Source organism: Erpetoichthys calabaricus, chromosome 16 (genome assembly GCF_900747795.2).
Source record: "Erpetoichthys calabaricus chromosome 16, fErpCal1.3, whole genome shotgun sequence".
NCBI lineage: Eukaryota > Metazoa > Chordata > Cladistia > Polypteriformes > Polypteridae > Erpetoichthys > Erpetoichthys calabaricus.
In genome coordinates this window covers 41938988-41961098 of record NC_041409.2, presented here as the reverse complement: position 1 = coordinate 41961098, position 22111 = coordinate 41938988, and the positions used below count along the sequence as shown (strand labels likewise).

At 39.3% G+C, this 22111-nt stretch overlaps 1 protein-coding gene across 1 annotated transcript in view; it reads right to left on the bottom strand.

Annotated features, from left to right (window-relative positions):
* Positions 1-454: 454 nt before the first annotated feature.
* Positions 455-22111, bottom strand: part of LOC127526057 (tripartite motif-containing protein 16-like) — a 37088-nt gene continuing 15431 nt past the window's right edge. Inside the window, exon 6 of the mRNA XM_051920053.1 lies at positions 455-825. Within this exon, the coding sequence (XP_051776013.1) occupies positions 455-825 (371 nt within the window). The remainder of the gene's footprint in view (positions 826-22111) is intronic.

Sequence of the window (22111 nt, the reverse complement as noted above, 5' to 3'; positions counted from 1 at the left end):
TCGGTTATGATGCATAATCTACCTTGTTCCTTTCCGTGATAACATTCCAGAAGGATAGCATATTCTACTCAACAGATTACTGTACATTCAATGGCAATCATGAGCTATGCTGATGTCTCTCTCCATGACACAAACACCTCACATGACTGAATGTTCAAACCAAAAATCAAAAATATAATGTCAGCACTCTCTCTGCTTTTTAATCTCTAAATTCAAATGTGTATTGAACTAAAATACTAATATAAAAAACATTTGTGGAAACATAAAGTGAGCAGTGCAGGATATGCTCAATGTTGACTGGACAGGTGGCAGATGGTAACACTGCTGTCACGACAAAGCAAAAACCCTGCATAAAGTGGCTCGGTGATGAAGGTGTTGAACCTGTGCAGGAGGGTCAATGTGTGTGAGATGCTGTAAAATGACAGAGAGCCAGCAGGACAATCCAGATACACACCTATTCTGGGCTGTAGGGGGCACTGATTACCATCTCCTCTTTATTATGACACACAGAGTATTGTGAATTAGAACAGCACAAACTCCAGGACTTGTCATTCAATCCAAGGCCGCACTCCTTGTCTTCTCCTTTCCTGCACAGTCCTTCATATGAGACTCCTATCGCCATCTCATCTCCACTGCACTCCACTTCCCAGTAACTGCGAGTCCCAGCCAGAGCCTCTCTGCACAGAACTTGTTCCCACCAGTCAAACCTGAGGGGATGATCAGAATAGCAAACCTTTTTCTTCCCCCGTGTCACCTTCTTGTTCCTTTCAGACAGACGGAGCTCTCTGTGAGCGGTGTTGATGTCCAGTGTGAGTGGACAAAAGTCTGAAAGGAGAAAAAAGAAAACAAGTGAGTAAATCTGTGAGTGTGTAAAGGCGGGGCACAACGCAGATAATTAACAAGAGCCAATCAGGAGCTGCTCTGACGACACTCAGATATGTGCTGTTGATTGGACAGAATTTGTGGGAATTGAAACTGAAATTAGAAAAAGGCAACAACAGACAACAAAGTGAAAGGCAGGCAAAACAGACATTTAGAAGGAGTCTCATTCATCTGGAATGACGATAAACACCCACTGTCGAGGTCAGAGTTTTAATGGACTGTCCATGCTAACAGTTGGTTTTATTAAAATGACACTATTTTTATCAAAATCCAACATTTTATTTAAAATCAATGCACTTTCGCATTTTGTCACTAATCTTTCTATTTTTCTTATAAACCTGTGATCCTTGTTCTAGCAGTTCAATTCCCAGTCTTTCATTCCATATCCATTAGTGTACTAAATATTCAGGGGCTGCCACACAGGTCCTGCATACACAATGTGAGTGCTGAAAACATTCTGCAAGAATTGTCTTTTTATTGTCATTAATTTTTATTGTTGCTTTATTTACTTCATTGTGCACCATTTTGCTTGAGGTTTTAATAGGATCACAGACATTAATTCATGACCATGCCAAGTTGTTGGTGGCGTTGATGTTAATTGCCATTTACTTGAGTTCAGGGTGGCATTAACTATTACATCATAGCAGTAATGCTTTTGAAGACAGCAGCATGCATTCCTTTATGTTCACGTTATTGGTTAAAATAATAAACAAAACACATTTCATTAGTTTAGGATGGTCTCAGTCTTTTGGGCTTTTGTGACTGTATGTCTTACATTAACAATTGTTAGAAATAAGAAAATTAGAGAATGAGGACTCTTGCAACTGGCTAAACAAGATATGCAGTTGTAAAATGATCTTCTCCTTCTTATATTTAGTATAAATAACCAGAGTTTTTGTTGCAGGTAGTCAGATCACATTTTGGTCAGGTAAAAGAAATTTTAATTGTGATCTCTCTTTTGGCCAGGTTTAGTTTCACCTTGTCGCATGATTTCTGTATAAATCAGCTTGTTCATTTAAACATTATTTTTTTTTGTGATCAAGTTTTTATTGAGAAAAAACAAATTTACAGGAATAAATGGACAAAACACTCAAAGTAACTCCCACCCAGCCTGAGCCAAGGGATTATTTTAAAAAAAAAAAAAATAAGGTGAGATTTTAAAAAATGAGCTGCAGCAGACCAGGATACAATTGCATTACTGGAAGCACCATTAATCCACACTTCAGACAACTCCAAATGTATTAAATTGTAGAAGGATGACTGCCAGTTGTCAACAGAGATGCATTCCGGTGTCTTCCAGCAGAAGGCAATAATTAGTTTGGCTCCCAGGGTACCCAGACAGAATAACTTGCATTCAGAGAATCTGAGCAGAAGCCTAGAAAGGTCTAAAAGAAGAAAGATTTGAGGTAACAGAGGGATACTGCAGGAAAGAAAGGAAGACATTAGGTGACAATACAGTACACATGTTCAAAAAGAAAAGACAGGGGGATGGTGCCAGAACATGTCGAGAAAAGTGCCGGGAAAACCAAGGGCACATAAATGACAGAGAGGATCAGCAGTGAGCCCCATCACCACTTGCGGGGAGTAGGATAGTGTCTGTTTAGAATTCTGAACTGGCTGTGCTGGTAGTTTGGATTTTTAGAACAACGCCTTACATTGGAGAGAACTGTGTCCCATGAAAAGGATGAAGGGAGAGGAGAAAGGTCTCTGGACCAAAGAGAAGTCAAGGGCATAGGTTTATAAGATGCTTTGCAAAGTAAAGAGTAGAGGGTAGAGACAGATTTTTTCTTGGGAGAGAAAGAACAAAACAAAGAGTAAGTGATTTGGTAGGGGATGTAGTCAGAGAAATTCCACATGTCCTAAGCACTGATCAGAGTTGAAGTTAGAAAAAGAAACTGGAACCAGTGAGATGAAAATGTGCTTGGAAATTTAAGACTGGAACATCATAAGCCCCAAACAATTAAACACATCTCCCAGAACACTAATTCCAGCACACTGCCAAGGTAAGATATAACAGTGCCTGTCACCTATTGAAGAGCAGGGTTATGAAATATAGGCATGAGGGAGTGCCATTTTCCAGAGGGTGCAAGTAACTCTTCCACATGGATGCCAGATGTTGATGGCATATGGAAAAATAGGTCCCAAGGCAAATTTGGTGGCTTTAATCTTCAAGGAGGGAAATAAGGCACCTTGAAGTGAAAGTGGAAAGCAAGGGAGGATTCTATAGGGAGCCATGTAAGGGTACGAAGGGGTGTAGCAAGAGGATTATTTGTGCCACTGTAACTCACAAATCCATGCAATTCAGCGGGGAGAAAGAGATACAGCCAGGGAGATTGACAAAGGACAGCTATAAGTCAGCTTAGGGACATAGGCAGAGAAAATGTGAAGGACACAAGCAGGTTGTTTTGGGAAGTGCTGATGTCTGTTTAACCAAGATGGTTACAGAATCCAGTGTGTATGAAGGTATTAATAATCAGCCAGTTCTGACATGAATTCTATGAATATGTAATTATGTGAGTGTTTATAATGACAAAGATCCAGTATGACATCAGAGGAGTCACTATACCACCGACATTCTTAGCTGCTGGATGGGACATCTGATTTTGTCAGCATTCTCAGACTTAGTTGAGATGTCCCAATGCTTCTCTCTATGTATATATACAGGGTTATGCATTATATTTCTGGGAATGAATGTTACATGTTAAAGCAAGCTAAATACATATACTGTATCTCTTTTTTAAATTTTTTCTGCCTGGGTACAAAAGGTATAGTATTTGGGTTCTAGTCAATTCTGCATCAAGAAACACATTCCAGGAAAAAAGAGCACTGTCTGCTGGATACAGGGGGAGGACACAGCCATGACAAAATAGGATAGATGGCAAAAGCCCAATGGTATAGTTCTAGGTCAGGCAGCGCTACACCTGCACTCAATCTATCTCTAACCAGGGTTGAATGTTTAAGGTTTGGTCTCTTGCCATTCCAGAGGAACATTGAGATCAGTGATCTAATTGTAAATTTCCCCTTGGGATTAATAAAGTATCTATCTATCTATCTATCTATCTATCTATCTATCTATCTATCTATCTATCTATCTATCTATCTATCTATCTATCTATCTATCTATCTAATTTTGTCCAAAATGTAGTAGAAGTGGCAGCATGGAGTTAATGAAGTTGAAGCAGGGTACAATATTCATTTTGATAATGGCCAAACAAGATTGAAAAGACAGGGTGAGTTTGGACCAGGTGTTTATGGAGGCTTTCGCATCAGCAAAAATGTGGCATTAAAGAATATGTCTGAGATTGAGGCAGTAATATCAACTCTTAAATATCTTCTACTATTAGATACAGGGATGACAGACAGTGGGGAGAATTGACAGCACATATCGTTAAGAGACAAGAGAGATGATTTAAACCAATTAATTTTGTAACTGGACAGGGCTTTGAAACACCTAAACAGTTCTAGCACACACAGGATGTCAGTCGGGGCATTACCTAGGTAGAGGAGGATGTTGTCTGCATATAAGGATATCATATGACTGGAATTTGAAATTGTAATAGGAGTTAGGAGCTGAGAATTATGGATGGCAATTGCAAGTGGTTTGAGAGATAATTTGAAGAGTAAGGAGACAAAAGACAGCCTTGCCTAGCTCCCCAACTAATGGGGAAGGGATGTGAGATATTTGAATTAGACAGGAGAACTACAGAGGGGAAGGGGTTTTCACCATATTTATAAGAAAAGAGTTTTCACCATATTTATAAAACTTTGACCAAAGCCCATTCTGTCCACATCTTGCCATAACAATTGTCAATTCATGCTATCAAAGCCATTTTCAGCATCCAGGGAATGGAGTGCAGCAGGGCTAGGAAGGGAGGGAGCTGAATTAATGACATGCAGAAGTCTTCTTGTGTTAACTGAGGCTAACCTTGAATGTATGAAACCAGACTGGTCAGGGTGCATTAATTTGCTAATGACTTTCTGTAAGCGGCAGGCCAGAACTTTTGCTAACAGTTTTGTATCCATATTAATGGGGGGGGGGGTTGGGTCTGTAACTCTGTCACAGAGTAGGGTCTTTAACGTGCTTCAAAACTCATGTAATAATTGCAATATTATTATTAGGGTTTAAATGGCCAGAGGAGGCAGCTGCACTGATCATCTCAAAAAGGGGAAAGGATAAGTGTTTCCAGAAAGCAGAACATTTAAATATTTGTTTAATCTTTTTTTTTTTTTTTAAAGTTAACTTTCAGCTTACTTTTGGCATTCTCCTGCCAAACATGAAAATTCCCAGTGGCCAGTTTTTAGGGGGAATTCGTTTTTAGAACCTTTCACTTCTTCTTCAAGACTCAGATCACTCTTCTTCTTCTTCTTCTTCATCTTTCCCACTTCTATATGAGGGTCTATGTGTTTAGTCAACCTTCTCCATACAGCTCATGCGTCACTCCAATCAAGCTCTTTTCCTTCAGATCTTCTTTTACTTTATCCATCCACCTCTGCTTTGGCCTCCCTCGCTTTCTCTTTCCCTGTACTCTTCACCATTCCCATCACACTTTTGCCCACATATTTATTGTCTCTCCTCATCACATACCCATGCCAGTTCAACCTCCTTTCCTGTCCTTTCTTAGATTTCTCTGCCATTTTTGTTGTACCTCTGATTGTCACATTTCTTATTCTGATCATTTTTAGTAACTCCACAAACCCATCTCAACATTCTCATTTTTGCCATATCCACCTTCTCCTGTGCTCCTTTTACTGCCCATGTCTCAGCTCCATACATCATTTAAATACTCCTGATACCTTCTTCCAATTGTCCCGTTCACGCTGCACTTTGTGGGTTATCTCTGCATCTAATTCTCGATCTTGGGCTGCCACTGTTCCTAGATATTTAAACTTATCCACTCTTTTCAATCACTCTCCCTGCAAAATCCTGATCATTATTAAACTTTAATTGGTTACGTTATTGTTGCTGGTGTGTTGTTAGATCTACTGGCTTTATCCTGTGATTATTTGATTGCATTGTCAATATTTTTCATCTTTTGGCAAATAAAAGTAATGTCCTTTTAAACATGCCATTGTATTACCATGGCTACAATAAAAGCTTTGACCAGTATACAAATGAACAGAGGATTTTCATAGAGCAAGCAGCTCTAAAAAGACCAAAGTGTACTGCAAACCCAGCTGAATGATCTAACTGTTCATCAAGTACTGCTAGAATTAAGTTTGTTTCCACAACATTCTGAGGCATTAGTATATCCTTTACCACAAGCAGATCCTTTCAGTCCCAAACATCACGTCCAGAGAGGTTTACTAAGGACTCTAATAACAAAATAATTTTTGAGTAGTATCCAAACACCTAGACTAGGGCTGGTGAAAAATAGAATTCACAATGCTGTGCGAGTAGGAAAATCTCTTGAATAGCATCAGTCTTGCATGATTCTAATTATTTCTTCTGCTCTAACTTAGTTGTCTTTCTTTGAGAATTTATAGACCCAGTGAAAAGGGGTGGGTAAAAATCAATTTTTGCAATTCTGTTTAGGGAAGTAAAACAATTCAGAGGTTAGGAGCTTGCACTGATACAGTGCATTGCCGCACCTACCACACGACAAACCAATTTAGGGTCCAGATTAAGACCCGAGTGCAGCCATGCAACGGGTGGTACCTCAGCACCACACTAGTTCAGATGGAGTGGAACAGTGTGAGGTTTTGTATGGTGGCTGGAGTGCCAATTCTGCCACCAACCCCCAAGTTTTCCCTGCAGGTTGGAGGGCCTACATGCAGGGATGGATGCAGATTAATGTCATACCCAGGACGGAGCAATTGCAGTTTAAGGGCCTTGCTCATGGGCCCAACAGAGCCGAGTCCCTTTTTGGCATTCGAACCGGCAACCTTCCAATTGTCAGTGCAGATCCCTAGCCTCAGAGCCACCACTCCGACCAAAGTAAAACAATTCGATGAATACATAATTCCTTTCAAGACGTAATCTCTGTATGTAGAAGTGTATTTAGAAGTGCCATATCTAAAAAATTAAAAGATAAGATGACTAGCCAAGAATTATGCTATATAATATATAATAAACTGCTCAAAAAAATTAAAAGAACACTTTTTAATCAGAGTATAGCATCAAGTCAATGAAATGTCTGGGATATAGATCTGGTCAGTTAAGCAACAGAGGGGGTTGTTAATCAGTTTCAGCTGCTTTGGTGTTAATAAAATTAACAACAGGTGTACTAGAGGGGTAACAATGAGACGACCCCCAAAACAAGAATCATTTAGCAGGTGGAGGCCACTGACATTTTTCCCTCCTTATCTGTTTTTTCACTAATTTTGCATTTGGCTATAGTCAGTGTCACTACTGGTAGCATGAGGTAATACTGTACCTGGACCCTACAGAGGTTGCACAGGTACTCCAACTTCTCCAGGATGGCACATCAATACATACCACTGCCAGAAGGTTTGCTGTGTCTCCCAGCACAATCTCGTGCATGGAGGAGATTCCAGGAGACAGGCAGTTACTCTAGGAGAGCTGGACAGGGCCGTAGAAGGTCCTTAACCCATCAGCAGGACCGGTATCTGCTCCTTTGAGCAAGGAGGAACAGGATGAGCACTGCCAGAGCCCTACAAAATGACATCCAGCAGGCCACTGGTGTGAATGCCTCTGATCAAACAATCAGAAACTGACTTCATGAGGGTGGCCTGAGGGCCCGACATCCTCTAGTTGGCCCTGTGCTCACTGCCCAGCACCGTAGAGCTCGATTGGCATTTGCCATAGAATACCAGAAATAGCCATTTCCACCACTGGCGCCCTGTGCTTTTCACAGATGACAGCGGGTTAACCCTGAGTACATGTGACAGACATGAAAGGGTCTGGAGAAGCTGTGGAGAACGTTATGCTGCCTGTAATATCATTCAGCATGACCAGTTTGGTGGTGGGTCAGTGATGGTCTGGGGAGGCATATCCATGGAGGGACGCACAGACCTTTACAGGCTAGACAACGGCAATTTGACTGCCATTAGGTATCGAGATGAAATCCTTGGACCCACTGTCAGACCCTACGCTGGTGTAGTGGGTCCTGGGTTCCTCCTGGTGGATGATAATGCCCGGCGTCATGTGGCAAGAGTATGCAGGCAGTTCCTAGAGGAAGAAGGCATTGATACCATTGACTGGCCCCCACACTTGCCTGACCTAAATCCAATAGAACACCTCTGGGACATTATGTTTTGGTCCATCTGATGCCACCAAGTTGCACCTCAGACTGTCCAGGAGCTCAGTGATGCCCTGGTCCAGATCTGGGGGGAGATCCCCCAGGACACCATCTGTCTTCTCATTAGGAGCATGTTCCCTCCCAAACCGACATTGTCAGGCATGCATACAAGCACGTGGGTGCCATACAAACTACTGAGTATGATTCTGAGTTGCTGCAATGAAATTTCGGCAAAATGGACTAGTCAGCCACATCATTTTTTCACTTTGATTTTCGGGTTTCTTTGAATTCAGCCCTCAGTAGGTTGATCATTTTCATTTCCATCAAATGATGTGGCATCCTTTCATTGCTAAAACATTACCCAGTCCATATCAGTATAGATATCAAGCATGATTTTTTTCCTGTTGAGATCTGATGTGTTTTCAAAGTGTACTTTTAATTTTGTTTGAGCAGTATATAATAAGATAATAGGGTAATTGCCCCAATCTTAGACTAGATTCAACTCTTTCACAGATTGCAAATGGTGTCCCGAGTTCAGGCAGGTCTTAAAATGATTGTCTTCCTCGATTATATTGCAATGTGAAGTATACAGTGATTAATTTTGGCCTCCCAGATTTGCTCACAATACATTAAACAAACTCATTGTTTATGATTCCTGGTCTTGTAGGTTTTTAAGATATAATGAATCCTGACCAAATGTCAGTGAAAGATTAGTACAAGAATTAGCATAAACATGAGGCCAAGGAAGTAACATTTATTTTTGTGAGAAATTCTGTGAGAGCCCAAGTTCTGAAAGTGGGGACTCTGAATCATGGGTGTAAAGCTGTTAATATGCAATGTTCTTTGTAGACTAAATCTGGTGTGTGTGCTACAGTAACTGAAGACAAAGTAGAACAGAAGTCTGTGGCTATGTTGGGGGTGTCATGTAGGTGTGCTTAGTGGACATCTTCAGGGCTCCCAGAAAGCTAACTATACTGCCCAAACAGAGAAGAGACACTGCCTCTAATCACAGCTCCCTTTTTGCCTACAGTTCAAGCCTCAGAACATTGAAGGTCATGTGACCCAGTTCTGCTTCAGCCAAGTATCTCTGTCCCTTTCAAGACCACCAACATATAAACACTGAAACAACAGCAAGCCGGCATTCATTCTTGAACCACTACTGAGGACGACAGAGCACTCTCATCTAGGCAATACTTTATTAGAAGTCATTTGTACCCTCATGTGCCATTTTTCTTCTCACTTCCAGCCAGTTATTACAGGGTAGTAATTTGTAATTTGAGGTTGAGAGGAAATGCAGAACATGTATGGTCAACTAACACTTCAATTGAATTATGGAGTTAAGTAAAATAAAATAAGTCTGCAAGAATGCAAAAGATGGATTGTTGAAGATCTTTATATTCTGATGGCTCATAACATTTTGTAGATGAGTGTCCAGTGCTATAGGTAGCAATATGTGCTCCACACTTAGGGCTTGGTAGTATGAAGAATTTTAACCAAACACATTTCAGGAAAAACTACAAGTACCAGTACTAAAATAAATAACTCCATTAATTTGAAAACAATTATTTACTCCAGAGCAAAAGAAATACTGCAAAAAATAAAACCTAAGCAAGTTCATTGTTGTTATATCAAACCATTAAATCTTGTTTTCCTTAAAAGCATACCCCACCAAAAAGTTATTATATCTTCTATACAGTGAACCCTTGTTTATCACGGTTAATCCGTTACAGACTCTACCGCGATAAATGAATTTTCGCGAAGTAGGATTCTTTATTTATAAATCGAATATTTTCACAGTTACAGTATAGAAAACCTGTTTACGACCTTCTAAATACGTTTTTTTAACATTATTAGAGCCCTCTAGACATGAAATAACACCCTTTAGTCACCATTACACTCATATTACCCAATATATTAGACAAAATAAGAGAAAATAATACATATTAGACATTACAAATATATTATTATTATTGTACTGTACATTTAATTACACACACACAGTTCTTACACACAACCACTAACCTAAGAAGGCACGACCTCAGTAGAAGAGCCTTCAGGTGGTGCAGTATCTTCAGGGTATCCTTCAATAAGGGCGCGCACAAAAAGGCGCGCTTCAAAATGGCGACCTCAATTGGGCGTGGCGAATAAAGGTGCACGTAAATAAAGACGAGCTTCAAAAGGGCGACCTCAAGAACCCAAAAAGGCGAGCTTCAAAACAGCGACCACAATTGGGCGTGGCGAATAAAGGCGCGTGTAAAAAAAGGCAAGCTTCAAAAGGGCGACCTCAATTGAGCGAATTCTTGAGGTCGCCCTTTTGAAGCTCGCCTTTATTTACGCGTGCCTTTATTCGCCGCGCCCAATTGAGGTTGCCCTTTTGAAGCTCGCCTTTTTGTGCGCGCCCTTATTGAATAGAACCATCTTCAGCAGGTGCGTTGTTGTCTTCTTCCGCTGAAGGAGTACTAGGAGTAGGCAGTGGGTGTCTGGGTGCGCAGCTGAAGAACATCTTGATAGGCAGTTGCTGGCGCTGTCTTTTCATATGCGTGAGGAGGCTTTTATAGGGTATTGCCATCTTTGATCATATCCAAGAGTTTCACCTTCTCCTGGATGGTAAGCATCTTCCTCTGGCGCTTAGTTTCATTGTCAGAAGGCTTAGAAAAAGCAGCACGTTTAGGAGCCATTGTGGGGCTTAGATAAAAGTTCTCAGAAAGCGCATGCATAGTGACGTAAGCGTGTATGAGAAAAAATCGCGATAGAGTGAAGCCGTGAAAGTCAAAGCGTGATATAGCGAGGGATCACTGTATGTTACTTATTCCATGCAAAAAAAACATTTTTAATCTCATATTTTCATGGAGAAAGCACATCATAACCTTTCTCATAATATGGGACGCTAAGGTGGCTAATGCTGGACAATATCAAGCAATATGAGAAAAAAAAAAAAAAATTTCAAATTACTTGTATTACATAATCCACATTTGTTATCTGGTTGTTATGTTCAAAATGTGCAAAATACATACGTTTTGCAAAAATATTAATAAACAGCTACTTTCAGATAAAACAGAACAACCCTGACTTTGACTTTGGCTCTTTATCTAGTGCAGCCTTGTTTATAAAAACACACATATCATGTACCTAAAGATGAACATGCAATTATTTAATTAAAATTTCTGCAAACAATTTATAAACTGTCTGTATGCATCAAAAAAAAAAAAATCCTAAATCCTTACCATGCGTGGTTTGTTTATAAACCACAAATTATCTTAAATTTGTATGCACATGAATAAGCACATTGTCACTTTGATTAACAAATTCCATCAGTTAGCTTATATGGTAAGATACCATGCCACATAAACAACCAAATCTTCTAAAACAGCAAATGAAATTGCAGATGATCTTAGAGTTTATGGAATGTTGGTGTTTCCTGTTCATTGACGGTGCTTGCAGTTGTTTGCAGTTATCACATTTGGAAATCCTGTCCTTTATTCAAATTCTCTCCTAATTAGACTTTTTATCATTAGAACATTAGAACATTAGAACACTCTAGACGAGAACAGGCCATTCAGCCCAACAAAGCTCACCAGTACTATCCACTTATTTCTTCCAAGAAAACATCAAGTCGAGTTTTGAAAGACCCTAACGTCTTACTGTCTACCACACTACTTGGTAGCTTATTCCAAGTTTCTATCGTTCTTTGTGTAAAGAAAAACTTCCTAATGTTTGTGCGAAATTTACCCTTAACAAGTTTCTAGCTGTGTCCCCGTGTTCTTAATGAACTCATTTTAAAATAACAGTCTCAATCCACTGCACTAATTCCCTTCATAATTTTAAACACTTCAATCATGTCACCTCTTAATCTTCTTTTGCTTAAACTGTAAAGGCTCAGCTCTTTTAATCTTTCCTCATAATTCAACCCCTGTAGCCCTGTAATCAGCCTAGTCGCTCTTCTCTGGACCTTTTCTAGCGCTGCTGTGTCCTTTTTGTAGCCTGGAGACCAAAACTGCACACAGTACTCAAGATGAGGCCTCACCAGTGCATTATAAAGGTTGAGCAGAACCTCCTTGGACTTGTACTCCACACATCGTGCTATATATCCTAACATTCTGTTAGCCTTCTTAATGGCTTCTGAACACTGTCGGGAAGTGGATAGCTTAGAGTCCACTATGACTCCTAAATCCTTCTCATAAGGTGTACTCTCGATTTTCCAACCGCCCATTGTGTATTCAAACCTAACATTTTTACTTCCAATGTGCAATACTTTACATTTACTGACATTAAATTTCATCTGCCACAAATCTGCCCAAGCCTGTATGCTATCCAGGTCCTTCTGTAATGATATAACGGATTCCAAATTATCTGCTAATCCACCTATCTTGGTATCATCTACAAACTTAACCAGCTTGTTACTTATATTACTATCTAAATCATTTATATATATTAAAAATAGCAGCGGCCCTAGCACTGACCCCTGTGGAACACCACTCTTAACATCAGCCAGTTCTGATGAGGTTCCTCGCACCATCACCTTCTGCTTCCTGTGTCTGAGCCAATTCTGCACCCATCTACAAACATCACCCTGAACTCCCACCTCTTTTAATTTGATGCCCAACCTCTCATGTGGCACCTTATCAAATGCTTTCTGAAAGTCCAGATAAATAATATCATATGCTCCACATTGATTGTATCCTTTTGTTGCCTCCACATAGAATTCCAGCATGTTAGTAAAACACGACCTCCCTTTTCTGAACCCATGCTGACTGCTTAGAATAACTCCTGTCCTTGCCAGGTGTTGCTCGATCTTATCCTTAATAATTCCTTCCATTAATTTTCCTGTGATGCATGTTAAACTTACTGGCCTATAGTTGCTTGGATCTGCCCTGTCACCCTTTTTATATAATGGGATGATATTTGCCATTTTCCAGTCCTTCGGAATCTCTCCAGTGTGCAGTGACTTCCTAAAAATATGCGTCAAGGGTTTATATATGTACTCACTAGCCTCCTTAAGAACATGAGGATAAATATTATCTGATCCTGGTGATTTGTTCGATTTCAGCTTATTTAATCTGAGCAGTACTTCTCCCTCTACAATTTCCAAATCCCTCAGTACCTCCTTAGTAGTCCCTGTTACCTCTGGGAGGTTATCCACTTGCTCACTTGTAAACACCTCAGAAAAATGTAAGTTTAATGCATCCGCTATTTCACTGTCTGTATCTTTTAATTCCCCTTTACTATTCCTGATGCACTTGACCTCCTCCTTGACTGTTCTTTTACTACTAAAATACTGAAAGAATCTCTTAGGGTTTTCTTTCACCTTATCTGCTATATTCCTCTCCAACTGTCTTTTAGCCTTCCTGATATCCTTCTTAATGGTTGCCCTCATGTTCTCATACGCTCTACAATTCACTTTGCTGTCATTAGTCTTATATGCCTTATAAAGCAGTTTTTTCCTTTGCAACTGCTTTTTTAAATCTTTATTAATCCACCGTGGAGTTTTTTTTCATTTCCTATTACTTCCAAATTTAGGGATGTATCTGTCCTGCATTACATGTAAAACATTTTAAACCTGTTCCACTGCTCCTCAACTGTCTCCACACTTAAAAGCTTATCCCAGTGTATCCTACTTAGACTTTGTCGCATCTGCTCAAAATTAGCCCTACCAAAGTTCAACTTAACAATTTTAGTCTTTGCATCTGCACTCTTACAAAATACTGAGAATTGTATTACATTATGGTCACTTGACCCTAGTGGTTCAATCACCTCTACACCCTCAATTCTATCCTGATTATTACAAAATACTAAATCCAGACAGGCTTCACCCCGTGTTGGTGCTTTAACATGCTGTGTTAAAAAACAGTCATTGATTACTTCTAAAAACTCCTGCTCTTGTACTCCGCCATCTGTAAGGTTATCCCAGTTAATATTTGGATAATTAAAGTCCCCCGTGACTATAATATCTCCCTGTAAACTTGCCTTTTTGATAATACTAAAAAGATGTGTGTTGAAATTACTGTCTGAATTGGGTGGTCATAACTGTTTAGACATGAAAGTGACAGCAGTTAAAATTCAACTAAGAACTGAATGTGATGTACTCTTTGTTCAATTAAATAATCACTAATCATTTAGAGATTAGGCATTAAAGATCTTTACTGTCACATACACTGCGAGAACATAGTGAAATTCTTATGCCACAATTGAGATGATATATACAAAATTACAGTAAATACATAAGAGTAGCAGAAGATTAAATAAATAAAGCAAATACAAATAAAAAAGAAATGTACAGTATAATTAAACCTAAACCAGCAGGTGGCTACAGTACAAAGTACAGGGTAGGTAGGATGAGGTTACTGGGATTTTAATGACCTTATGGCTTGGGGGAAGAAGCTGTCCCTGAAGCAGGTGGAGTGAGTGGCAAGGCTTTCAAGAAGGCAGAAGTGAAAACAGGGGATGAGCTGGATGGCTGTCATCAGAGATGATGGATTCAGCTCTCAACATTTGGTTGAATAGATGCTAAGAAGTTGTGGAAGATCAGCCCCAAAAATTTTAGAAGCTATACTGACAGTGCTTTGTGATCTTGGTGAGTCAGGTTACGAACCAACACCGTGATGCATTTGGTCAGGATGCTTTCAATGGTGCAGTGGTAAAAGTTCACTTGTGTTTTGGTTCCCACCCCAAAGCTCTTTAGCATCCTCAGGAAACAAAGCCTTTGCTGAACCTTTTTGAGGCTGTAGGTTGTGGTTGGCAGACAAATGAAAGGCAGTTGGTTATCTGGACAAGCATGAAATTAAAGCTGCTAACTGTCTGGTTGAGGGTGGCATTGATGAGGAGTGGAGCGTGGCTGCCTTTGTTCTTTCTGAAGTCACCAATGATCTTCTTTGTTTTGACAATGTTCAGGGAGAGGTTGTCATTATGGCACCATACACATAGCTTCATTGTTGTCACTGACAAGGACAGTCACAGTAGTGTCATTGGCAAAATTGATGACACTGTTGCCTTCATGCTTTGCTACGCAGCCATATGTGAATAGACAGGATAGCAGTGGGCTGAGGCTTGTGTTCCTTATGGAACGCCAATATTGGTGAGCAGTGCAGTGGAATTATTATTGACAGTCCTTACTGACTGAGGTCTGTTTGTCAGAAAGTCAAACACCCAGCCACAGATGGAGCTGTGTAGTCAATTGAATAATACAATATATGATTAATTCAATGGAAATGTCATAGAAAGAAATTTGGTTAATATCTTGAAAATGATAAAAAAAATCACTTAAGTACAATCAAACTTGTCAATAATCATTTCAGGGCTGTGCAATGGCAAAGTGACTAGAGTGGCTCCCTTATAGATCTAGCTTGCTGAGTTTGAATTCTTTACCTCTTCACTGTCTGTGTAAAGTCTTCATGTTTTCCTCAAGCAGCATGCAGTTTTGCATACTGGTTAAGGATTTTAAACTTCAAACTCCGAGGTTTTGAGTTCAGATCCTACTATGACAATGTCTGAGCTTGAGCAAATTACTCCAGCCAGAAAAAACAAAAGAAGTATAACCACTTGTATTTCAAATGTTGTAAGTCACATTGGATGAAGTCATCAGTGCTATAATAAGTAATAATAATGTGTAAGAGTGTGTTACTCTGGTTTGTTTTCTTCCCACACTCCAAAGATGTGTGTGAACTGTCAAGTAAAAGCTGGGTCTGGGTGTGCTTATGTGGGCCATGTGCTGGAATGACATTTTGTCCAAGATGAGTTCTTGCTGACCTTACACCCAATACAGCCAGCACAGGCTCTGCTACCTCTCAATCCTATGCTGGATAAAACTGATTTAACCAATTTTGTTTGATTAAAAATAATTTTCATGTAAATACTCACCACAACCATGATTATTTGCTGTCCAGAGTTAATCAGTAAATGAAGATGATCAGTTGCTGCTCACTGATCACTGAGTCACAGATTGAATTTTATCAATTAAAGCAAATCCGTAAATTTGTAGAACTCCCTAAATACAAATTAGTTTTGAAAATATCAGACATTTGTAAAAAGTTACACTTATTTCATGTGCCATGTAGATGTTTGTTTGTTGTGTCAAAGAAACTGCAGGTGTGGTTACTTTTCATGTACATTTTATTACCATGCCATTTTAGGTCTAAAAAAAGTAAAAAGTCAACCCTATTTGCAACTGGCATCTTAGTTGAAACCTCCCTGTGAATTATTTAAAAGAATACAAAAAGGGCGTCTTGATACCCAGAAGTCAGATGAAGACAGAGAGAGACTGAGAGGGGCACAAGCTCCATAATGCTGGAGTGACTCAAAAATGTGTTTTTCCCAGTGAGTGCTCTTTGTCTATCAAGGATTTTGAGGGTTAGTCACCCAGTGTCTAATTACTACAGTTGGGAATGAACAGCTTTTCATGTTAATATTTGTAGAAACTATGTTTGTGATCTTCTCAAGGTACCCTTTTTTATAATAAATTATTTCATGTTTTCTTGGTTTCAGGGTGTGTAAAAAAAGTCGAGTTTTAGCCCCAGTCTGTCAGAATGTGACCAGTTGGTTAACTCTCAGGAGACTCATTCTGTTCAGTTGATTTCCTACAAAACAGGACCATTAGGTCAGGAGGTCTGAAGCTTCAGATCTTAAAACCAGAGCGCTTTTTTGATCTTTTTTAACTTTGTGATCATTTGCTTGTGGCACCTTAGGCGGTATATTTTAAAGGAGAAGGCTTGTCTCAGTCAGCTAGCCGGCTGGTGAAGTTTGTTTTTTTTCCTTTCCTTCTGTAGTATGGTGATACAGTGGCTCTTTAAGAGTCTTTAAATTTTTGTGAATTTTAGTTTTTGAACCTCCTGAATCAATTTCTGTCATTATTGTGTATATTTATTTTAATTATGTTAATAATGTTTAGAAAATTTCATGACATCATCACACCACTTTTTGTAGCCCGTCGTTACTGGAACTGACAACCCATTGTTCACCACATGGTAAAGTCCTATCTAGATATAGTATTTATGGGAAGGAATTTAAGACAGTTAGGACTTTTGTTACTTTGATCTATAAATTCTTCTTACACAAAATTCATTTTTGACTTTGTGGTTTTGACTGGCATTCGACTCAGATTGCTTTTTTTTTGTGCATTGCCCCTCGGTAACTCCATTTTCCAGCCTTTAAGCTCCTAGATATTAAGTACAAGCTTCTTTGCTCATTTCATGAACTGACATGCCTGTGCGTTCCACTCTTCTTGCACAAGTCTGTGCTTTTTCTCTTCCCAACTAGAAACTCACTCTAGTTGTATTCATTATTGCTCTTGGCCTTGGCATGAACATGAGTCACTGAGGTCTTGGGGTCTTGGAAGAGAAACTCTACAATCTTCCTCCCTTGATAGGTGAAGACTAGAGAGTTACACTGAGATTTTGTCACAGCTCATCTATAGTCTTTCACAGCTTTGTGCCTTCTGGTTTCTCTGCACATTACAGAAATAGGGACATAAGATACTAACAAACTTTCCTAAAATGTTTGTCCTTCTCTGATCTCTCCAGAGCTCACACTTTTTTTCTTTCTTGTTACTGCCTATATCTTGGGAAAATTGTATCCGTACAGTGACATGCAAACATTTGGGCTCACTTGCTCAAAGTGTCTGTTACTGTGAACAGTTAAGTGAGCAGAACATTAACTGATCACCAAAAGGCATACAGTTAAAGATGACACATTTCTCTAATATTTTAAGCAAGATTACATTTTTATTAAAGTAGGTACAAAATACCAAAAAAATTAAAAGGGCCTGAAGCAAAATTCTGGCCCCCGACAAGGTCAGTACTTAGTAAGACCCCCTTTGGCAAGTATCACAACAACAAGAACAACATTTATTTATATAGCACATTTTCATACAAATAATGTAGCTCAAAGTGCTTTACATGATGAAGAAAAGAAAAATAAAAGACAAAGTAAGAATTAAAATAAGACAACACTAATTAACATAGAGTAAGAGTACGGTCCGATGGCCAGGGGGTACAGAAAAAACAAAAAAAACTCCATATGGCTGGAGAGAAAAAAAATAAAATCTATAGGGGTTTCAGACCATGAGACCGCCCAGCCCCCTGGTTGTAACTGTAACGTGTAACTGTAACTGTACAACGTGTAGCCGCTTTTTGTAGCCAGCTAAGAGTATTTCAGTTCTTACTTGGGGTATTTTTGCCCCATTGTTCCTTGCAAAAGGCTTCTAATTCTGCAAAATACTTGGATTGTCTTGCATGCTCTGCTCTTTTGAGGTCTTTCCACAGATTTTCAATGATATTTAGGTCAGAGGACTGTGAGAGCTGCCCTGCGGTGGGCTGGCATCCTGCCCGGGATTTGTTCCTGCCTTGCACCCTGTGCTTGCTGGGATTGGCTCCAGCAGACCCCCGTGACCCTGTGTTAGGATATAGCGGGTTGGGTAATGACTGACTGACTGACTGACTGACTGACTGTGAGAGCCATGGCAAAACCATCTGCTTGTGCCTGTTGATGTATTCCATTGTAGATTTGGAGGTGTGTTTCAGATCATTATCTTGTCCTCTTTTTAACTTAAACTTTTTTACAGATGTTTGCTTCCAGAATTTGCTGCTATTTATTTGAATTCACTCTTCCTTCAACCAATGACATGTTCCATGTGCCACTGGCTGCAACACAAGCCCAAGGCCTGATCGATCCACTTTCATGTTTAATAGTTGGAGACATGTTCTTTTCCTGAAATTCTGCACCCTTTTTTCTCCAGACATTACTTTCTACATTGTGGCCAAAAGTTCTATTTTGACTTCATCAGTCCACATAACTTGTTTCCAAAATGCATCTGGCTTGTTTAGATGTTCATTTGCAAACTTCAGGTGATGAATTTTGGGGCTAGGATGCAGGAAAGGTTTTCTTGTGCTCACTGTACCATGGAGGTGATATTTATTCAGGTGTCGCTGCACAGTAGAACTGTGGACCGCCACTCCAGAGTCTGCTCAATCTTCCTGTTTGTCATTTGAAGTTGGGGGGGGGGGGGAATGGGGGGAGATAGGGGTGGGTTTATTTGCCTTTCTAGCAATTGAATGAGCAGTTCTGTCAGAAACTTTTCTTGGTATTCCAGACCTCAAGTTGACCTCCACCACTGCTGTTAACTGTCATTTCTTAATAAAATTACGAACTGAGGAAGCAGCAACCTGAAAACGCTGTGCAACCTTCTTGTAACCATCTAATGCTTTGCACTTTGTGAGCGTCAATTCTTTTATTGTTCAGAGTGCTAGGCAGCTGCTTGAAGGAGCCCATAGCTGCTTATTGTTGGGACAGGATTGAGGAGTCAGAGAATTTATACAGCTTTAACATTTACATCACCTGGAGCTTCCTAGTGATGACTGTGAACAAGCCATTGTCCTAATGGTAAAATTAGGAATAGAGACCTTGGGAAATATTATCTGAGACCTCAGATATATTGGGGTGCCCAAACGTCTGCATGATGCTCCTTTCATTTTTTCACTGTACTATTGTACAAAATAAAAACAATATACTAATATTGTTTAAAATGCTGAAATGAAATGTGTCACCTTCAACTTGATGCCTTTTGAGTTATCAGTTCATCTTGTATTCACTTCACTATTCACAGTAACAGACATTTTAAGCAAGCAGGCCCAAACTTTTTCATGCCACTGCAGTAACAGATAAAAGTGAATGAGAACTAGATGAAAAAGAGAGTGAATGAAATAGGAAAGTACAAAGGAAAGGAAAGACTTGGTAACAGAAAGGGAAAAAAGAATAAGACTACAGAAAAATGGGACAAAAGAAAGAACAATGGAAGTATGAAAGTGGATCTTGGGACTTCATGTGACATATTAACCTTTTTTTGCTTTTATTTTTGTGCTTGTGTTCACTTGACACTTTAAAAGATCTCCCACACTCCCATGGCTACTTCTCTTTTTCCCAGGGTGCACCAGTCACACGACCAGTCTCTCTTTAAGCTCATCAGTCACCCACTACTCACACAGCACTTTCTAAAGAGAAACAATTTCTGTTCTGATTATCTATACTAATTAATAAAAGGCAAAACCCTCACTGACTCACTGACTGACTGACTGACTGACTGACTGACTGACTGACTGACTCATCACTAATTCTCCAACTTCCCGTGTAGGTGGAAGGCTGAAATTTGGCAGGCTCATTCCTTACAGCTTACTTAGAAAAGTTAGGCAGGTTTCATTTCGAAATTCTACGTGTAATGGTCATAACTGCAACCTGTTCTTTGTCCATATACTCTAATGGAGGAGGCGGAGTCACGTATCGCGTCATCACGCCTCCTATGTAATCACTTGAACTAAAAACAAGGAAGAGATTTACAGCACGAGTCAAACGCGGGAATGAAGGTAAATGACGTTAATTTTTGAGTGTCTTTTAATACTGTGTAAGCATACATATTAACACATGTGCAATTAAACATGTGCATTTACGGGGTGATTTCTCAGGCTTAAAAGCTCGCCTTTTATTAAAAAGGTAAATGCTAACTGTTTTCATTCTGAAGGGCACAAACCACGTTGGATTTTGTAATGATAGTTGATTAGTAAGGTCTATTAAGGGATACTTACAGAATGATTAGTAATGCCTGTGAATGCCGATGCAAGTAGGAGAATGGGCGTGAACTAAAGAACGATTAGTAACTTGTACAGTAAATGTCTCTAAAGTCTGTCTATTAAAAAGTTATTATATCTTTCAATCCTGTGTATTGATTAAACTACGAACCTAACAAGATCACTACATGGTGTCAGAAGTGGCGGATTGGAAGAGGAATCTGAAGAAGAGGTTCAGCTTTTGAACGAGTCATGTGTCTGTGAGTAACCCGAAAACGTGATCAGAAAGCGCTAAGACGTTCTAGCAAAAGAGAAAAAAAAATATGTTAGGATTACAGCCCCCACCAAATCTCCAGTTAAAGGGAAATGTAGCTGAAAATTGGAAAAGATTTAAACAGAGATTCAAGTTGTATGTTGCTGCGATTGAAGCAGATAGGAAAAGTGAAAAAATGAAAGCGTCTATGCTTCTACATGTAATTGGCGAAAAGGCGCTAGAGGTGTATAACAATTTTCATTTTGAAGAAGATGGAGACAATATGAAATTGAACAAAATAGTTGAAAAATTCGAAACGTATTGCAACCCAAAGCGCAATGTGACGTTTGAGCGGCACAAGTTTTTTTACATGTTTCCAGAAAAGCGGAGAAACAATAGACCAGTATGTGACGGAATTGCGTAATAGGAGCTGTTCTAAGAAGAAACCGTCAAGACATCAAAGGACCAATAACCTCTAATCAGAACACTAACACCAGCGAAACAAATATTAACGAGAAAACAAGTATAAATCAGGAAAGAACATCTCAACTACAAACACAATTAACGAGAATATCAAAATGTCAAGTAAAACCACCAGAACGACTCATTGAGACATGTTGAGGATTAAAGGAACATTTTCAATTAAGAAATGCTGAATTCCTTTAACAGTTGTGCTTTTTATACATAGTTTGAATGCTGGATGTATGCCTGAAATGTTCTGGATAGTTCAGTTGTTTGAAGTGATAAAGAATTAAACGTGTGCATTTACGGAGTGATTTCTCAGGCTTAAAAGCTCGCTTTTTATTAAAAAGGTAAATGCAAACTGTTTTCATTCTGAAGGGCACAAACCACGTTAGATTTCAGCCGTTAAACGCGCAAAAATGTCGGTACACCAGATAAATAAGCGCAACATATTATCAGTTGTATTGTATGCTTACAATACATATAGAAATGTGTTAATCGTTAACTAATAGTATCAGATGGTGTTTTTCGACTCGCGCCTTGATTTAAACGATTGCATGTCTTGGTGGGTTTGCATAGCTTATTGTCAATATCTTTACACCTCTTTTTAAGACTTATTGACTGAAACGGGCTTTCATGAAAAACAGGGCTTTGCTACAAGATACACCCTCCACAAGTTAAGGAAGTAAAAATAAAAGGTATATATTTCTGTTTATTTAAACCTTTTAAGTTCGTATGCAAAGCCCCATTTGGCTGTTTTAGGTTTT